We start from the raw sequence: 20,167 nt of genomic DNA on the forward strand, positions 1-20,167 counted from the left end.
TAAAAAGCAGTCAACTTCTGAACCACTGGAATTGTGATTCCAGTGAGTCAGTGAATTATAAGTGAAATAATCTGTCTGTAAACAATTGTTGAGAAAATTACCTGCGTCATGCACAATGTAGATGTCCTAACCGACTTGCCAAAACTATAGTTTGTTAACAAGAAATTTGTGGAGTGGTTAAAAAATGAGAAAAAAACTGTATATATGCTGTGGCATAAACACAACCAGTCATGTTTTTATATGATTGTCAAAATCACATCAAAGGGCTCCTTCACTAGACTACTCATGCACGTTGATCCACTCGCAACACATTTCCAGACACCAAACAGTGGTGAATGGAAAGAGACATCGGTTACAATTTTGGCGATAGAATTAATTCCGCTGCTGTCCGTGCGTCTCAATGTCGGCCACTCATCTCTGCCTTGGCAAAATGTCAGTGTTCTCGTCGAAACACATTGCATTTTGGAGCGTAAGCTATAGGCCTACCACCCGTTTAAGTCCATTCACTCATCTTTCATGCCTCAACATTCAGTGATGGTAAATAGTGGTGTAATAGCCTGCAGTTCTTGTGATGGGCTCATGTTTTACCGGTACGGCATACTAGAGGTCGACAGATTATGATTTTAACACCGATACCAATAATAGCCGATACTGATTAAAATAGGCCAATTTTTTTAAATGTATTTGTAATAATGACAATTACAACAATACTGAATGAACACTTATTTTAACTTAATATAATACATCAATAAAATCAATTTAGCCTCAAATAAATAATGAAACATGTTCAATTTGGTTTAAATAATGCAAAAACATGTGCCATGTAAGAAAGCTAACGTTTAAGTTCCTTGCTCAGAACATGAGAACATATGAAAGCTGGTGGTTCCTTCAATATTCCCAGGTAAGAAGTTTTAGGTTGTAGTTATTATAGGAATTATAGGACTATTTCCCTCTATACCATTTGTATTTCATTAACCTTTGACTATTGGGTTTCTTAGAGGCACTTTAGTATTGCAAGTGTAACAGTATAGCGTCCTTCCCTCTCCTCGCTCCTACCTGGGCTCGAACCAGGAACACGTCGACAACAGCCACCCTCGAAGCAGCATTACCCATCGCTCCACAAAAGCCGTGGCCCTTGCAGAGCAAGGGGAACAACTACTCCAAGTCTCAGAGCGAGTGACGTTTTAAATGCTATTAGCACGCACCCCGCTAACTAGTTAGCCATTTCACATCGGTTCCGCCAGCCTAATCTCAGGAGTTGATAGGCTTGAAGTCATACACAGCATTGCGAAGAGGTGCTGGCAAAACGCACTAAATTGCTGTTTGAATTCATTCTTATGAGCCTGCTGGTGCCTACCATCGCTCAGTAAGACTGCTCTATCAAATCAGAGACCTCATTATAACATAGTAACACACAGAAATACGAGCCTTAGGTCATTAATATGGTTGAATCCAGAAACTATCATCTCAAAAACAAAACGGATCCGTTCTGTATTTTATCTAACGGGTGGCATCCGTAAGTCTAAATATTCCTGTTACATTGCACAACCTTCAATGTTATGTCATAGTTACCTAAAATTCTGGCAAATTAGTTCGCAAAGAGCCAGGCGGCCCAAACTGTTGCATATACCCTGACTCTGCGTGCAATGAACGCAAGAGAAGTGACACAATTTCACCTGGTTAATATTGCCTGCTAACCTGGATTTCTTTTAGCTAAATGTGCAGGTTTAAAAATATATACCTCTGTATTTATTTTAAGAAAGGCATTGACGTTTATGGTTAGGTACAGTCGTTCAACGATTGTGCTTTTTTCGCAAATGGGCTTTTGTTAAATCATCCCGTTTGGAGAAGTTGGCTGTCTTTGTTAGGAAGAAATAGTCTTCACAGAGTTCGCAACGAGCCAGGCGGCCCAAACTGCTGCATATACCCTGACTTTGTTGCAAGAGAAGTGACACAAATAAATTCATGTTCATGCAATATTAACTAAATATGCAGGTTTAAAAATATATACACTTGTGTATTGATTTTAAGAAAGGCATTGATGTTTATGGTTAGGTACACGTTGGAGCAATGACAGTCCTTTTTTGCGAATGCGCAACGCATCGATTATATGCAAAGCAGGACACGCTAGATAAACTAGTAATATCATCTACCATGTGTAGTTAACTAGTGATTATGATTGATTGTTTTTTATAAGATAAGTTTAATGCTAGCTAGCAACTTACCTTGGCTTCTTACTGCATTTGCGTAACAGGCAGACTCCTTGTGGAGTGCAATTTAAGGCAGGTGGTTAGAGCGTTGAACTAGTCACGGTAAGGTTGCAAGATTGAATCCCCGAGCTGACAAGGTAAAAATCTGTCGTTCTGCCCCTGAACAAGGCAGTTAACCCACCGTTCCTAGGCCGTCGTTGAAAATAAGAATGTGTTCTTAACTGACTTGCCTAGTTTATATATTATATATATATATGATTATTTTCTTCTTTTTAATTTTTTTTAAATTGGGGGGCCAAATCGGTGTCCAAAAATACCGATTTCAGATTGTTATGACAACTTGAAAAAAAATCGGCCATTCCGATTAATCGGTCGACCTCTACGGCATACCCCACTATTTATTTTACCGAACCGCCTTGCTTTAACCGCTGATTTTCAATAAACATTTGGAAACTACATACAGTTTACATGTCAACAATCTAAGCCAACCCAGTCTGTTTTGCCCCAGTTGCCCACGTGTCGGTTTTGTTGCCAAACAACCAACCAGTCTATAATTTGACATTGTTTTTTAAAATTCTTTATTTTTACAGTGGCATCCACAATTTAGCAGCTGCGATGCATATAGGGGAAACACTGAGCATGTGGTGGCAGGAATACATACTCCTCTTTGAAATGGAAAAGCCTCCATCATCCAGTGGCACGCTCCATGGTGCCAGGCAGGAGGGCAACAAAAACAGAACTCAGTACATGCCTGTCTTGTGATTTGTTTTACTTCTCACATCTGCAACTTAATATTCATGGTGAGAAAATAGTCCATCTGTAAAGCAGTTTAGGCAGATGTCCCAGTGTGGAGAGAGAGAGAAAGTTACAGTAAGCTGTGATTAGCTTACACTTCCTCGTCACACTGTGTACTCCTGAATTATAGATCAGCTCAGAGTTCATTGCTCTTCAAGACTGGGTCACGTTACAGTCAGATAAGGTGTTACTGAAGTGCTCCACCTTCAGTTCTGTAGTACTATGTATTGCTGAGATGAAACAGTGTTCACAGTGAATCAAAACAGATTTTTTTTTTTGCAATAACAAGGTGTTTAAAAAAAATGCAGTTGCTCAAAAATAACCACAACCCTCATTATGCCAGTATGTGGATCCTGTTGGCACTGTATATGCCAACTAGACAGTGTTCTTTATCCCGATAGACTGGAGTATACTTATGAGACAGTGAGCTCTACTGACAAACCATGCTTGCTGATATACTAGCCTCTCCCTAATACAGTATTCTGCTGCCGTATGCAGAATGCAGATTTCCCTCCTCCCTTCTCTTCCTCACAGGAAGGGAGGGAAGGAGAAAGGTGAGGTTTGCTCTGAGAGGGCTGTGTTTCTGTCTCACAGGACCCCAGTCTGTTTAAGCAGCTCACTACCCCCAACTCCCCAGGTTCCACTACCGGCACCTCTCAAACGGGGGCAAGTGTGCAGTAGCGTGAGAGTTGGGGAAGGGGTGGATGGTGGCTTGCTTGCTTGCTTATCAACTCAATGCTTGAATCACAACTGTTCTGCACACAGTGGGTTGCCTTAGCAACATCGATGGGGTTTATTCTCCCCAGCCTGGTGAATGTTCCCTGGGCGTCTCACATGCACACACTTCTGGAAAAGGCAGTGCAGACTTAACTCCTCTACGGTGAACGTGATGTGATTGATTACGAATATGTAGACAGGATTAAGCTGGTCAGATAGGAGAAGAGGACATGCAGAGAGGAGAGGGAAAAGCAGGAGAGAGGTAAGAGCGGGAGCAGCTCCATGGAAACGAGCTGCACCACAGCAGGCTTCCTCTCTCACACACCAGTCTCTCACCACATGTGACAGACAAGGAAAGCACTCCTATTGTTGAGGATTTCAAGAAAAGCTGGAGAACAATAAACCTTTAGACAGGATTGTAGGTCCAATTCAGAGCTGAGATAAGCGTGCACAAGTGGGACTTTCACATAAATGAATCTCTAATTGAATGAGTTCAGCGCAAAGATTTCAGAATTCCTCCCTGTGTGAATAGTGGCATAAAACATGGTCTCTAATGTGCTTGGTTATATCAGATGTGCTGTAATGTAGGTCAGAATCAAATCCTCTGGCCGTAAATGACTGTACACATACCAAATTTCATAGCTTTAGTGCCGATTTGGGTACATGACAAACATCTCATCAACGCATCCATGTAATAATACCAGCGGTCACAGTCAGTAGTACCACCAACTGATCAAACTACCCCACGAGTCAGACTGTCAATGACCCTTGTTAGCGAGGCCAAACGAGAAACCGAAGGACCCAGTCAGATGGACAGACTTCATACATGTGAAGGAGGAGAGTACATAGCTATTAGTCCTGTCCTCCCTTTGTTTCCAGAGCTATCAGTTAGAGTGGTTTTACTATAGCCCCCTGGGGATGCTGCTGTTGCTCATGACCAAGATAGAGGCACCTCCACGAGGACAGCCTTGGCCCACACTGCCACCACTCAGAGACTAGCATCTGGTGGCAGGTACCAACACTGCCCTGTCTCTCCTACAGATCAGGCTCTTTTCTTTCTACTTTAATCTAAATTCATCTTGAAATGTGCTGTTCTTTTACACATGCTCATTAAGACAACTACAGTGTAATTCGACTATGGAGAAGTGCACCTGCTGGAGTGTCTGTACTGTAATGTCATGACAATACTTACTATAGATAGAAAGAGTGGTGTAACTCAAGGTGCGAGAGTACCGAACTCAGGTCATCCTTGAAGAAATAAATAGGCGTATTTCTGTACTAAAGCAGGTCCTGGTGAGATCTTTTACTCTGTCACAGGGATGTCCTCAGGCAGACATCCCCCTTTATTTGATCTATGAGGAGGCCACAGAGGGGTGATTGCACCAATTATCAACCTTGGTCGAGGCTTAATAGAACACTCGCCAAGCTCTTCTGCGGAATACGCTTTAATGAATTAAAAACCTCTCATTATGCTATATTAAGACAGGGGCAGTACTCATCCAATTATAATTTCTCTGAACACGGCGAGGTCACTGACACAATCTCTTTTTGTATAGATAGTCATGATGCTATTCTCTATTATACTTTGCTCCAATGTGGCTTTAGGGGCATTGGCTACACAGCAATGCAGAATCTAGATAAAGGCTTGGTTTGATCCGATCCACGTTAGTTCTGCGCTAATTTCTGATGGAGCCGACATGACGGCCTTTACCGTGAATGTGATCTCTGCGAAAGTCGGGGGAAAGGCCATTAAAAGCTGCAATGTCAGCTGTCCAGCGTGCTGCGCTATGAATTGAATTCCGGCCTCAATCTATATTGCATCTGCCTAATAAAAAAATAAACCAACAAATGACAACCCTGCAAAGACTGCTGCCGATGATGTGCGTGTGCCAGCTATCGGCACAGCTCTAACATCAACAGGACATTTAGGCTTAGCATGTGAGATTGCATGAGTAGATGCATTTAGCCCCGAGCTACAAGTAGCCTACATGCCCTAATAAACTGATTTGCTCATGTTTCAAATGCAAAGGCCATGAAAGAAATCCCTTAGGGATCAGGCATACGCAGTTCCCAAATTAAATAAATGTTGTGAATTGCCGATGATTCAAAGAAAGCAAAAGAACCTCTGGCTTGAACCTTTCCCATAATAACACACACTTAAATCTTTCCATGATGAAGTCCAAGACAAAAACAACAACATCCATCCTAGGCTCTGCTCTCGCCATCTCAGCCCTCTGGCCCACTAACAGACAGTCTTTGTGTAGGTCAGCAAGCCTCAGCCGCAAGGGGAACTCAGTCCCCTGGAGCCTCCAAAACAAAGTCCACTACTCCGGGGATCAGCATAGAGACATACAGCATTAAAGTGTCATATGTGGAGGATTATTTAGCATTTGGATGATAGCAGAGAGGATGTGAGCTGTGAGTGTGCCAACTCATCTTTAAATGGCTTCTAAAATGGGCATGGGGTAGGGATGAGGTCAAAAGATACATTAGGCTCAGTGCCCTGAGGACCAGGCCCTGTGTGTGAATGGAGCGCTGTTCCCTTTAATGCAGTGAAAACAAAATGAGCTACTGCATTAACACACCCCAAAGCAAAGCAGTGCTAAAGGGCGAAGTTACACAGCAGGTCCACTCTTCAATTCACATCGGTACTGAAAAGTGTAGGGCTATAAGTCATCTTTTTATTTTTTTTACTTGACGTGATGCTACGCACATGGAATTTGTTTGGCTAGCGAGAGCTCCAGAAAAATATGCATGCATGCCAAACAGAGACCACCAAATAAATAGGCCTAACAATCATTTGGATTGAGTAACCAAGAAGAGAAACCTTCATATGACCAATCAACAACTCTGGCAAACCCAAATATCAGTACTAGGAATGCACTTAAAATGTTTGGAAAAATGTAAAATGACCATTTCCAGTGTGAAATAGAGTTAATAAGTTATATCTCAAAACCACATTCTGGACTCTGGACTCTGAATCACCAGGTAAGTACTCAGTGAACTGTTGAGTATTTGGAAAGCACTCCTCACAGTTGAATTCAGTGGACTACGAAGTACCTGGGAGCGATGCATCCACCAATTTTTATTTATTTATTTTTATTTCACCTTTATTTAACCAGGTAAGCAAGTTGAGAACAAGTTCTCATTTACAATTGCGACCTGGCCAAGATAAAGCAAAGCAGTTCGACACATACAACAACACAGAGTTACACATGGAGTAAAACAAACATACAGTCAATAATACAGTAAAAAAAAAAAAAAAAAAACAAGTCTATATACAATGTGAGCAAATTAGGTGAGAAGGGAGGTAAAGGCAAAAAAGGCCATGGTGGCAAAGTAAATACAATATAGCAAGTAAAACACTGGAATGGTAGTTTTGCAATGGAAGAATGTGCAAAGTAGAAATAAAAATAATGGGGTGCAAAGGAGCAAAATAAATAAATAAATTAAATACAGTTGGGAAAGAGGTAGTTGTTTGGGCTAAATTATAGGTGGGCTATGTACAGGTGCAGTAATCTGTAAGATGCTCTGACAGTTGGTGCTTAAAGCTAGTGAGGGAGATAAGTGTTTCCAATTTAAGAGATTTTTGTAGTTCGTTCCAGTCATTGGCAGCAGAGAACTGGAAGGAGAGGCGGCCAAAGAAAGAATTGGTTTTGGGGGTGACTAGAGAGATATACCTGCTGGAGCGTGTGCTACAGGTGGGAGATGCTATGGTGACCAGCGAGCTGAGATAAGGGGGGACTTTACCTAGCAGGGTCTTGTAGATGACATGGAGCCAGTGGGTTTGGCGACGAGTATGAAGCGAGGGCCAGCCAACGAGAGCGTACAGGTCGCAATGGTGGGTAGTATATGGGGCTTTGGTGACAAAACGGATAGCACTGTGATAGACTGCATCCAATTGCATCCAATGATTACCTCAGGCCCTGATCCTTATGACCAAAGCCTAGCTAAGGAAGGTATTATGTACAGTTGAGTAATGAGGATCCTGAAAGAACATGACAAAGAATCAATAGCCTACTTCGTAAATAAAAGGTGATGCCATTTTTTAAATGAAAATCTTGTGCACTCCTAGTGTAATAAAACATCAGAACTAGGAATGCATTAGTTCTAATCAATCATTCCTTCTGACAGAAACAAGTCATGAGCATTGTTCCTTCCTACAAAACCCAGCCGCAATAGTGTCATACCGTAGTAACACAGTATCCATGCTAACAACAATAGCACTCAATGAGCGACTACAAATATATAAGCAGATAAGTGCAATAGCAGAAACCATGGGACACATGGCAAAATGCATATTATGCATGCCGATGAGAGCGGACACCGCAATAAATAAAGACATTATGGAACTATAGGCCACTCCACTTTAACAACCTCTGCACAAAGTAATTATCCACGTGTCCCAAGACACTGGTGCACTAATAGGATGGGTGGATGGATAGATGGGATCCCAGAGGAATGGAGGTCTCTAGTCTGACACCAGAGCTCTGAAGAGGAGAGTTATCTTAAGTATTACATTTGTTCAGTTGCAGGAGACTTTGAGCGGAGTCAGCACGATCAGTAGCTTAATAATGTTCCTCCTCCCGAGATTCAAGAGTGAAGCTACAGTGCAGAATCGACAGACAAAAGGATGGTAGAGCTGCCAACATAACCACCCTATATGCCAAATGAGCCCTGCAGTGTCTACGTGCCCACTTTAGTATGATGAAACTCCATTAGTTGAAAACCTAGAGAATTGATTACATTTCCATCTAGAACACGTAAGATTAAAAAGGGATGAATTAAAAGGCAGGAACAACTGGGACCACAGCAAAGAAAAGCAAAGACATTGTTCAATGTCAAAGTGCCTCTCTCTAGACTTTGATCAGCCCCAGTGGTGAATGGCTGGGGCCCGCTGGCCTGTTTTCCACTAGCCTAGTTTAGGATCAGCCAGGCAGGCCAGTCATAGAGGTCTATAACCAGCAGCACTGAAGCACCAGGGTGAACCTTAGCCAGGGCAGAGATAGCAACTTAAGGCTGGATAGTAGGCAATCCAGAGCCTAGGAATAAGGAGTAGTGCTAGAGGACGCTTCAATTCAAGACCTCAATACAATCAAGGGGTCTGTTGGCCAGACCTTTAATCTGAAATCATTCCTACACATTAACCAATATCATAAGACTGGGCTGTTCTTGTTTCAGTGGAGCAATTACTTGTGTTCACTAATCAGAATAATTTTTTTTTTTTTTTTTTTAAATAATAAAAAAAAATCGCTGAAAGTCACGAAAGAAACGTTAAAAAAAAGCCAAGCAATGTTTGCTGGTCCACTGATCTCAGTCAAGTAGTTGTCATTTACACCAAAGGCCAGCCCTCCATCAAATCTCAATCCTTGATGAATGTGAATGAGGTAATCAAGTGGATTTCAAACAAGTCAAACGGACTACGCAGGTCTACACAAAACACCACAAGAATCAATGCTGCCCACATGAAAGGAAAATGGCATGGCGTTTCCAGTTAACAGAGTAGTTGATTGTGGGTGGTAAAGCCACAACGACAATTGAGAGACTTGCTACAAACAGTGGTGGCTTCACTGGATTGACAATATATAAAACATGAGGTTAGCACAAAGGCAGGAAAGGCTAGGAAAAGATTGATGACACCCACCGTAGAAGCATTCATTGTGCATCTAAGGCTAATGCTTTCAGCTTGACATGGCCACTTGGAATGTTGATGTTCTTACTTAAACCCAAGCGGCTAATAAGGGTATTAAGACACTTGGCTTTGTGACAGATTATTTTGAAAGACATTTTGAGAGGGCCTAGCAGAGCTTTCAAGGCTTATGACATTAATGTCGATAAACAATGGCCCTGCGTAGTGAGATGTTCAAGGGATGTGTAATTGGATGTTCCAGGAAAGTCGCTTAGCCAAGCATGTAATAGCAGTGTCCAGAGTCCTGGTCATCATCCTACTCTACAATATGGTATGTTGATGAGCATTGGGCTTATGGGGATGTGACTGCGTAGTTTCTGCTTTGAGACTTGCAGATGACGATAGGAAGATCGATGGCGGCCGACTGGAGGGAACATCTCTGTCCAGATTGAGGAGAGGATTTCCCACGGCTGTGTCAGACTGTTCTGCTGGGTAAATCCCCCATAGTCAGCTCCACATATTCCTGCCGTTGGTGTTGTGCATGCTGGATCAAGTGCATTTCCTGATTATCATTCTGAGTTCCAAGACACCCTGAGACGACCAATCATCTCTCCCAGCATCAGCACCTTCAGAAGAAACACCAACATATCACGGCTGAAATTCTTTATCGTCCTCCATGTGAATTATTAAGTGTATTCCCTCTCTCTCTCGGCTGTGAGGTTGGCAAAAAGGTTGGTGGACAGAGGTGCTGACAGCCAGATAAACTTCCCTTATATTAAGGTCAGAGCCCCTCCATTCGCAGTCATTGTGTATACCAGATCTTGTCACCAGGAAGCCCCCCTTCCTCCCTCTATCCATCAGATTAATGGGAAGTCTCATTACTTGAGCAGAATGGAAATATCAACCACGCTCTGAATTGACTCTCACATGCAAGAACCTGATATGATCTAATACAATGAAAACATCAGCCAAGCAGCAAAACTGAGACACTACTGGCAGACAGCTTTTAAAGTTACTATAGTGGGTAAGTAACTCCTCATAGTGTGTCCGTTTTAATACTGTTCTGAGCGCTCACAAAACTGAAGCCAAAATACATCCAGATCTTCATTACTCAAAGCGTGAGACGGAAAACCACATTAGTGTGCTGCGTTTCAGCTCCAAAAATGTCTAACATGTCTGCATGCAGTTCCCTTCCATTTATAGAAGCCTCCGTGACATCTGGATGGAGGTCCCCTTGCCACATCACACCAGCCACAGACATCTTCAAATATGTGTGTGTTTATACTTATTTTCCAATGTGTGTGTATTTGTTCATAGGCTAGTTTAAACTTGATTTTGTGCACACGTGTGTGTGTGTGTGTGTGTGTACACAAGGCTGTCTCCACTGAAACGTGTCTTGCTGACAAACCTCAGGGAAGAAAATGTCATTGATCCCAAAGAGCAAGGAAGCTAATGCCTTTAACAGATCAGCACAACAAACCAGACCTCAGCACCAGATGCAATCTGTATCATTTTTCCATTAGAGCATTAGGGTTAACTGCCCACTCACCTGGTAGTACGACTTTATCTGCCGGATCAGGATGGAGAGGTTTTGTATGCGCAGTGTTGAGTCATTGTTCACTTTCTTGTTGGTTCTTTGAACAGTGGCTTTTGGATTTCTGTGGGGAAAGAAATAGATGAGAATAAGAGCAGAGTAGATAAATCCGTTTGTAAATTGTCTTTCTGCCTTTCAGTCAGTCAGTAAAATGCTGCATTATCAGTACAGTGTTAAATCAGTGTTTGAACATTGACATTTCTCATGGTTGTGTTGATGACCCCAGTACGAACAGAGCTAAGTCTAAACCAGGACTCTCCAACCCTGTTCCAGGAGAGCTACCTTCCTGTAGATGCTCAATCCAACCCCAGTTGTACCAAACCTGATTCAGCTGATCAACCAGCTAATTATAACAAAATCAGGTACACTAGATTACGGTTGGAGCGAAAACCTACAGGACAGTAGCTCTCCAGGAACAGGGTTGGAGAGCCCTGGTCTAAACTTTGGAACGTTTGTGTTGTAGGACAGTTTGTAGCGAAAACAACTCACTTAACTATTACTTGAGTCTGGTGTGAGAATCACAGAGGGAGTGCATTCTAGTATAGTCAAGGAGTACTATTGAGATGTGCTGCCCCAGGGCTAGGAGCGTAACTGTTATCAGGAGTGTCAACCTGCATTAACAGACATTCCAGACATACTAAGCATGGGTGTGGAACTTCAGAACAATACGTCTTTTCCTTGCTCTGAGTGTATGAGGAATGCATGACATTCTCCTAGCCGACTAGGTGAAATGCCTGCCGATGTGCCCTTGAGCAAGGCACTTAACTCCGATTGCTCTTGTAAGTCACCCTGGATAAGAGAGTCTGCTAAATGACTAAAATGTTTAAAAAATGTCAATGCAATTCCAACAATCTGCCTTTAATGAATCAACATTTTAGTAATTAATCATGCATTCTAAATCATTTAGCATTATTATTTTCAAAACTACGTTCATTACACTTTGAGGAATACATTATGAAACTACCTGAAATTCAAAAAAGGGGTATTGAATTGAATTCTTGAACACTGACAGGACAAAAGCAGAGGAATTTCCCCTCATCTGTCCTCACAGACAATCAAGGTTGACCCAATTTCTGAGTCCCTCTCATCTACTGTCTGTTAGTTCAGAGCTGTGCTTTGATGATCATCAACCAAAAGGTTTTGGACCAACATGGTTTACGAGCTCAGAGATTAAACACACGCAGGCCTCCACTGGGCTCCTTCACTGGCCAGATGGCTTGAGTTCAGTCTCTGGATGCTCTCCTCTGACCTCATTTCTTACTGAAGCCAATCTGATGGTGCGTCCATGCAGCGTTCCAATTATCTACTGGTCTGGAGATTTAAAAGCGTCGCTGATAAAGCGAATGATCTCCCAATGTTGGAGGATGGGACAATTCTTTTTGACAACAAAATCTCTAAATTTGTTGTGTGGCCATTAAACCCAAATGGCATGGCATGTTCATTAACTTCTTTGGGACTGGGGGGCAGTATTGAGTAGCTTGGATGAATAAGGTGCCCAGAGTAAACTGCCTGCCTCTCAGGCCCAGTTGCTAATATATGCATATTATTAGTAGATTTGGATAGAAAACACTGAAGTTTCTAAAACTGTTTGAATGATGTCTGTGAGTATAACAGAACTCATATGGCAGGCAAAAACCTGAGAAAAAATCCAATCAGGAAGTGGGAAATCTGAGGTTTGTAGTTTTTCCATGTCATTGCCTATCGAATATACAGTGTCAATGGGGTCATATTGCACTTCCTAAGGCTTCCACTAGATGTCAACCGTCTTTAGAATGTTGTTTGAGGCTTCTACTGTGAAGGAGGGGGGGGAATGACAGCTGATTGAGTGAGGGGTCTCAGCAGAGTGCCATGAGCTGATCACGTGCGCTCACGTGAGAGCAACCTGCGTTCCATCGCATTTCTACAGACAAAGGAATTCTCCGGTTGGAACATTATTGAAGATTTATGTTAAAAACATCCTAAAGATTGATTCTATACATCGTTTGACATGTTTCTAAGAACTGTAATAGGACTTTGTCTGAACTTATGCCTGGACTTGCCCACGCCTCGTGAGTTTGGATTGTGTACTAAACGTGCAAACAAAAAGGAGGTATTTGGACATAGATGGACTTTATCAAACATTTGTGGAACTGGGATTCCTGGGAGTACATTCTGATGAAGATCAAAGGTAAGTGAATATTTATAATGCTATTTCTGACTTCTGTTGACTCCACAACATGACGGATATCTGTAAGGTTTTATTTTGTTGTCGGAGCGCTGTACTCTGATTATTGCATGGTGTGCTTTTTTGGTAAAGCTTTTTTGAAATCTGACAGCGGTTGCATTAAGGAGAAGTGTATCTATAATTCCATGCATAACACTTGTATCGTCATCAACATCTCTGCAAAATCACCGGATGTTTTGGAAGCAAGATATTATTGTAAACAATGTAAACTGAGATTTTTGGATATAAATATGAACTTAATCGAACAAAACATACATGAATTGTGTAACATGAAGTCGTATGAATGTCATCTGATGAAGATCAAAGGTTAGTGATTAATTTTCTCTATTTCTGCTTTTTGTGACTCCTCTGACTAGGTACTAACCTAACAATCATTTGCTGTGCTTTCGTCGTAAAGCCTTTTTGAAAATCGGACACTGTGGCTGGATTTACAACAAGTGTATCTTTAAAATGGTGTAAAATACATGTATGTTTGAGGAATTTTAATTATGGGATTTCTGTTGTTTTGAATTTGGCGCCCTGCAATTTCACTGGCTGTTGGCGAGGTGGGACCCTACCGTCCCACATATCCCAGAGAGGTTAAATCTATTGTAAACAGGGTTGTGTGATTACCTGCATGAGTGCATGTACATGTGTAGCATGTGCATGCAGTCATACATGCCCGCATCTGTGATCCAAGCTTTCAGCATTCATGTCTAACACAACCTCATGTGTACACGGCTAATTTCAAATTAACCTTGCACAATTTCTCCCCTCACCGTTAACTCTGTTCTAGATTTGGCTTCCATGGAATTAGAACACTCGATGAGGGATAAAATTAACCTCTTTAATGCGCCTCGGTCATAATACTCATAATGGAAAAATAGGCCCATTGCCAAGCAACTGATAAAATAGAATAAACAGAGTTTCCAGCATCTTCCTGAAACCCCCTGTATTGTTAAGACTTAGCAGTTGGCCTATAAAAAAATAAATGGCACTTCATAAGACCAGAGAGCTATCATTGAACTATGATAAATAAAATGACAACATTCATGATTTTTTATGAAAGCAACTATCCTGAGAAGGGGAGCGGGTGTCAATAGGCATTTTGATCAGCTATGCTCCCACACACACACACACACTGTTCCCTCAGTCTTGCAAATCATAAAGACAGGGTCCACTTTAAGGGCACTTTGAATAGCACTGGCCACATAACCCCACCGCTCACTCAGAGCCCCTCTAGAGGAGCACTTTGGGGGTGGGGTCATCTTAACCCCTAATTAAATAGCATGGAGGGAGCTGAAATCCTTTCAAGCCGAGCATTGGCTGCACATAGGGAGCTGGGAAGGAGGATGCTAATTTAGTAACTAACTTCTCTATACATCACAGAGCCAGAAACACACAGCCAATTCAATGTGCCTTGAAAACACAATCCCAATCCCGCCGTGGCTCAGTTTTTTTAGGCCGAGGCCTTCTCTACTCCTCCTCCCTCATTGAACTACATCACCCCCAGTGTTAGTGACTGCAGGAGCCTGAATATGGCACTTTGTGAGGTAGACAAAACCCAAATAATGTACCACGATGATCATATAGGCTTCAGACAATGGGGAGTCAACATACAAGTCAATAGTCAATGCAGAGCACAGTACTGCCCAGGGCGCTCCTGCGTTGCATTGGGAAATAACCTACTTCTGACATGCGGCATCAAAGTCAACAGGAGCAGAGAGTAGAGCAGGGGCAGGCTGCCCAGCACGAGGAGGACAGAGCCAGTGAGCCTCTCAGTCCAAACACACTAGTGGGGAGGAGTGATTACTTCCCAGGCACATGGAGGGCTAGCTGGGGGAATCACCAGAGAGGAATGTGGATGATGACTACAGTTGTCCCACTGTGGTGAGGCGTTCAGAACTATGCAGGCAGGATGACAGTGTGTGTGTGTGTGTCTCATGGAGCTGCTATAGTGTTGCCCAATCATTTCCAGTTTTCAGCTCAAAGCTCCTGAAAGCCACAACCGGTATCACAGCAATCTACTGTAACATACTCTTTCTACAGTACAGCACACGTTATAATATCCAGGGAGAGGGAACAGCTGCAGTAGGTTCTGCACCTCGGCCTTATTTTCGTGGCCTTGTGCTTTAACGGGTAGTTTGGTTCTATATGAAGCTGTGTGTCATTCATGTACATTTCCATAGGGCCGTTCCTATTCCTGTGAGTCTCTGCATGGCCTTGTTAAAGCAGTACCCTTTCAAGGTCACAACAGCTGCTTCCTGCATGTCTGACTCACAGGGCTTTTTTCCAGCTTATAACATCCTCCTTCAATACCGTAGTCTAGTGAACATGTGAGTGAAGCACAAGACATCAGGCATAATAATAATAATAATAAATGCCCACGGTTTACATTACCATTCAAAAACAGAACCACGAGCTGTTGTGTTCACACCAACCATAGGTAGACACGGAGAGGTCTTGGTTCAGGCAGATAAACGGAATGTCGGCCCGGAAGAGTGGGAGATGCGACGCAGGGAGGATGGTCATTCATGTTTGGTCTGTGGCAGATAACGGGAAAGCAGCATGGTGTGGGATGTCTGTCTAGCTGGCTGTCAGTGGTAGCCTATGACTGAAGCCTTTGATCTCCAAAGGAAAAATAACCTAGCTTAGGGAAATTCAACAAATATACACCAGCCGTCCAGCAAGAATCCAAACTATACCCAGTCTTCCTAAGCAGGAGAGAAAACAAAAGCAGGAGGCATGCTGCTCAGTGAAAACACAGGGAGACAGCGTGCATGGAGACGTGTTGTCTGGTTCAGCAGTGTTGCAGAGGTGGTGGTTGTGATGCCGTCCTGTCTTATCACCCGGTTTTTTTCCAGTGGAAAAAAACAACCTGTTTGTGTGAATTGGGGAGCTGCTGGAGATTTTAATCCTATATGGATTAAGATAATTCAACTGTTGTCCTTCAACAGAGCTTCCTCTAAACTGCTGCACCACTGTGTTAAGTGGCCATGTCGCATTGGAAGTGGGCCGCACTCGTCTGTGATTTTGTCCTGACTGAGGTGTTGAGGGAGAGGCTCAGGAACAATGAGCATGTGGTTTCCCTACAGCTGCTGCACGGCTTCAGGTGGAATTAACATGTGTGTCTGTGTCACATGCTCATTAGTCTCACTCATCTGAGTTTCATGGACCGAGGTGATGTATTTGAGCACTGAAGTGGAAAATAGCACACTAACAATATCACTTCCAGAATTGAGGGGGATGTAGTTACCCTTGATACATAAATTTAGCTTCAAAAACAGGTTTAGCTCTAAATTGTGCTACAATTTGGCCTTGAGGTCAACCATCCCAGACACTGAAAATGCAGCCATTCACCTTATTACAACTGTGGACCTGAACCATTGTAATGTATGCCAGTACAACCAGAAAAAAATAACCTGCTTTTTGACCAATGCAATGAGAAGAGAGAAATTTAAATTCTGTCCAGTCTGTGCTCCACACAAGAAAACAGACCTACAGTATATTGCTGAAAGGTGGTCTAATTGGCTGGGCAGTAGTGACTGAGGGGCAGGACAGTGACACCATGCCATCTGTGAGTCCAACTAGCCGTTAGATAATCCAGCAGGGCCTCTGTGCTTCCTGGACAACTTAGGTCTGCCTGCCTCCCTGTCAACAACTTGGAGAGATACTACAAAATAAACTACAAAATAAACATACAGATGCTTAAATCATTTGGAGCCCATCTGTGTACAGTACATGATGAACCACACACATACAGTATTCAACATGAGAAGATTCAAATGGCAGTAAGCCAAACTCACTATTTGTACAACAAGCACTGCAACTCGTTACATGTTCATTTTATGCAGTACATGATACACCCTCTACTTCAAAGCATGCGAATCTGAAGGTGCTAGATGGATGATGCCTGTACGCCTAGTAGAAATGTGGTTTTAAATGGATTGTTTGATCTATCAGACATCTATTTATCTTTCTAATGGCTGCTCATGGACAAGACTGAGCACCCCTTTACGAGGCTACATTGATCATAGGCAGGTCAATACCAAGTATGCCTACCGTTACACCCACGATAATAGCACTCGGCAGGAGTTTCAACACAGACTTGGGCAGTGAGAGTGCGTATTGTTGGGCAAAGCCATCAACTTTACAGACCCGCTGGGCAGTTAATCTTTTTCATCACTTAACGCAGCTCTCCACTCTGCATACAAACTCAGCGTCACTGCAGACAACATTAAGTTTAGTAGAAATGACATGTTGAATAAACTGAAGTCATATGAGCTGTAACATGGTTAACATGAACTAAATCTACGCTTTTGTACAACTTCACTAAATAAACTGGAAGTCTGAGTTTTGATATGGCCGAATCAACTAAACCAAGGACAAACATGGGGGGAATAATCATAACTTCATCCAGCACAAGGTAAATATTTACCAGTGAATATCTTAAACCAGCCAACGCAAGATGAACATGTAGCCTTGACGAAATGGAGAGTGAGACAAAGACCTGCTTCCCAACAGATTTTGACAATGTGCCTTCTGTGTGGGAGTCTTCCTGGGCAGACGAGTGCCAACAGCTGCCCAAAACTGACTGTGCACGCATGCACACACACAAAGAGCTAGGATGAAGTGACTGGCCAGCCCCAACACCCTGCCGGCCAGACAAGCAAAGCTAAACTACAGTTCATTTAAACTGAAAACTGCTCTTGGGATGAAAATCAACAAATCCAAATATTAGGCTTTGACTGATTATATTGGCAATTATAAACAAGGCCTACTGGTATGACTGGAGTAATGGATATGAATAAAATACCAAATTTGCCACAAAAAAACACCCGAGTAGAGTTTGCAAGGTCATTGGCAACCTAGTAAGATTTGAGGCCTGATGAGTGTTGCCAAGGCAGCATGAGCACAGCTAGTACCTGGAAACTGTGAGCTAACTGATACTCTGGGCCAGTAGAGATTAGACCTGTTAATAGAATGTGTGAGAAGTAACAAGCTCATAGTGTGAGAAGAAAGTGCTCTGCAATAACAAAAAATGAATTTATTTGATGTCTGCCTTCTGATTTTGAATCCAGAGTGATAATGCCCATAATAAATAACTTGGGTTAGGGTTAATTCTACTCATACAGGATAAGTAGGCCAAAGTTGACATAGGCTACCTTTTAATGCAAACCTAGCCCAGACAAAAGCATGGGTGGAAACCAGCTTCTTTTGTATAGTGCGTGTCAGTGGTCATGGCTGAGATGGATGGATTCCTCATTTCTACTCCTCGAGGGGTAGGCTGGGTGAGTGAGGTAGACTAGCTGCCCTCTGTATTATTCTAGCAGGCAAGAAGAGCAAGCGCCAGGGAGAGGTCTTCAGCAGGCTGCAGATTGCAATTCACATTCTGACATTTGTCAGTGACTGACTGCTCGAGTGGAAGATGACCTACTGCAGACTCTGCCATCAATACAGAACTCGTGAAACGGTCTGCTTCAAAATACCTACAACTCATTCTGATTAGACCACCTAATCTAGTTGCATCGATGGCTGACATACTTCACTAGTGAAATGTGTCTGTGGAACTCGTTTAACATTTTTTTGTGTGTCATGAATCCACCGTAACCTACAGTGCAGGGCAAAACTTGATGAGAGTGGCCAATGGATCAGAAGCATGCATGGCCATTCATTCATGTGAAAGACAGAGCACCCATAAATGACAGACAGGCTACTACTTACATCTCAAGCATGATCTCGTTTAAATAAATGCCATCCAACAATTCAATGTATTCCGATAGTTTGGTGCCATCGTTTCCTGATGAATGCCCAGCCGCCTTAACCTGAAAAATATGACAATACACACCAAACCTGTCATCAAAACCAAATCACTTGTTAAACAGGGCATTTATTTTGGATACCCTGATTAATTGCTTTGCTCAAATTCCCATAGAATGGTTAATTAGGGTGCCTTACCCAGGCGACCAATGGCGTGAGCAGAAATTGTTCCAACAATGGCGTAAAAACCTCACTTTCCATTTCCTTGTGTTGGACAGCGACAATTCCAGAGAATTTGAATTAAACTGTATTTTCTCCTTGTCGGAAATTTTCTTCGCGTCGCCTTTCACCCCTCTGAACGCGTCCTTAATTTAGACGCCGCTCAGGTGGTTGATTTAATTAAACACATACAACTTTTGCCGATAAAGAAAACAAGTCAATGACGTCGGGTTTTGCTGAAAATGTATCCACAATTATCGTATCTGATACCCGAGATAAACATGTTACCTCCTTGAGAAGGACTCCATCACATTTTTGGAAAAACCTTGAATCCCATCTAGCCTGTGCCCGTCAAGGCAGCTTACCTACCTACAGCTAAATGTCTTTAACTAAGACATTAGACCTGTACAGGTAGGCTAATAATAAAGAACATGCTCCATGAAAATCTAACGTTGATCTGATAAAACACAGAACTAGTAGTAAGCCTAAAGACAGTAACTGGTTTCCTCCAATGGACGTCGAGTTACAATATTCTTTTAAAAAATGTATTCCTTTCCCCATCACGTTATTTTAAGTCTTGAAGGTCGCATATTTTTCCCCAATAAAACCAACGACTGTTCCAATAGAATTGGGCAGAGATGTCTTTCTTCTGTCATGTATTCCCTTCTTCCAGTCAAGTGACTAACGGCTGAATAGCCTACTACTGACATGAGTTTACTGATGGCGCTAGACTAAGTACCGCCTCCACGGGCTCAACTCCGTTTTGTTTCCATTCCAGCGTACTCATCCATCCGTAGAGGACGTGTCTTCTTCCGCCAAAATCAACTGCGCTCAAGAAAATAGGGCTGCAGCACGTTGTCATTAACAGTTCCACCTCCACATTAAATGGATTATGTTGTATGGAGACTATAGACTACATTAGCAGGACATAATGCTTCACATTTGATGTGTCTTCTTTGTCAATGAATATTGTCAAAGTGAGTGTGTCAGTAGGACTATGCAGTGTGTGTGTGTGTGTGTGTGTGTGTGTGTGTGTGTGT

General features: G+C 42.5%; 1 protein-coding gene across 1 annotated transcript in view; it reads right to left on the reverse strand.

Moving 5' to 3' along the window:
- The window catches only part of LOC115113151 (girdin-like), an 86,747-nt gene extending 67,339 nt beyond the window's left edge, over window positions 1–19,408 (reverse strand). Inside the window, 3 exon segments of the mRNA XM_065012774.1 lie at window positions 10,901–11,009; window positions 18,873–18,973; window positions 19,107–19,408. Coding sequence (XP_064868846.1) covers window positions 10,901–11,009; window positions 18,873–18,973; window positions 19,107–19,169 — 273 coding nt within the window. The 5' untranslated portion in view covers window positions 19,170–19,408.
- Window positions 19,409–20,167: the final 759 nt, after the last annotated feature.

This window comes from Oncorhynchus nerka, linkage group LG28 (assembly GCF_034236695.1).
Source record: "Oncorhynchus nerka isolate Pitt River linkage group LG28, Oner_Uvic_2.0, whole genome shotgun sequence".
Lineage (NCBI taxonomy): Eukaryota > Metazoa > Chordata > Actinopteri > Salmoniformes > Salmonidae > Oncorhynchus > Oncorhynchus nerka.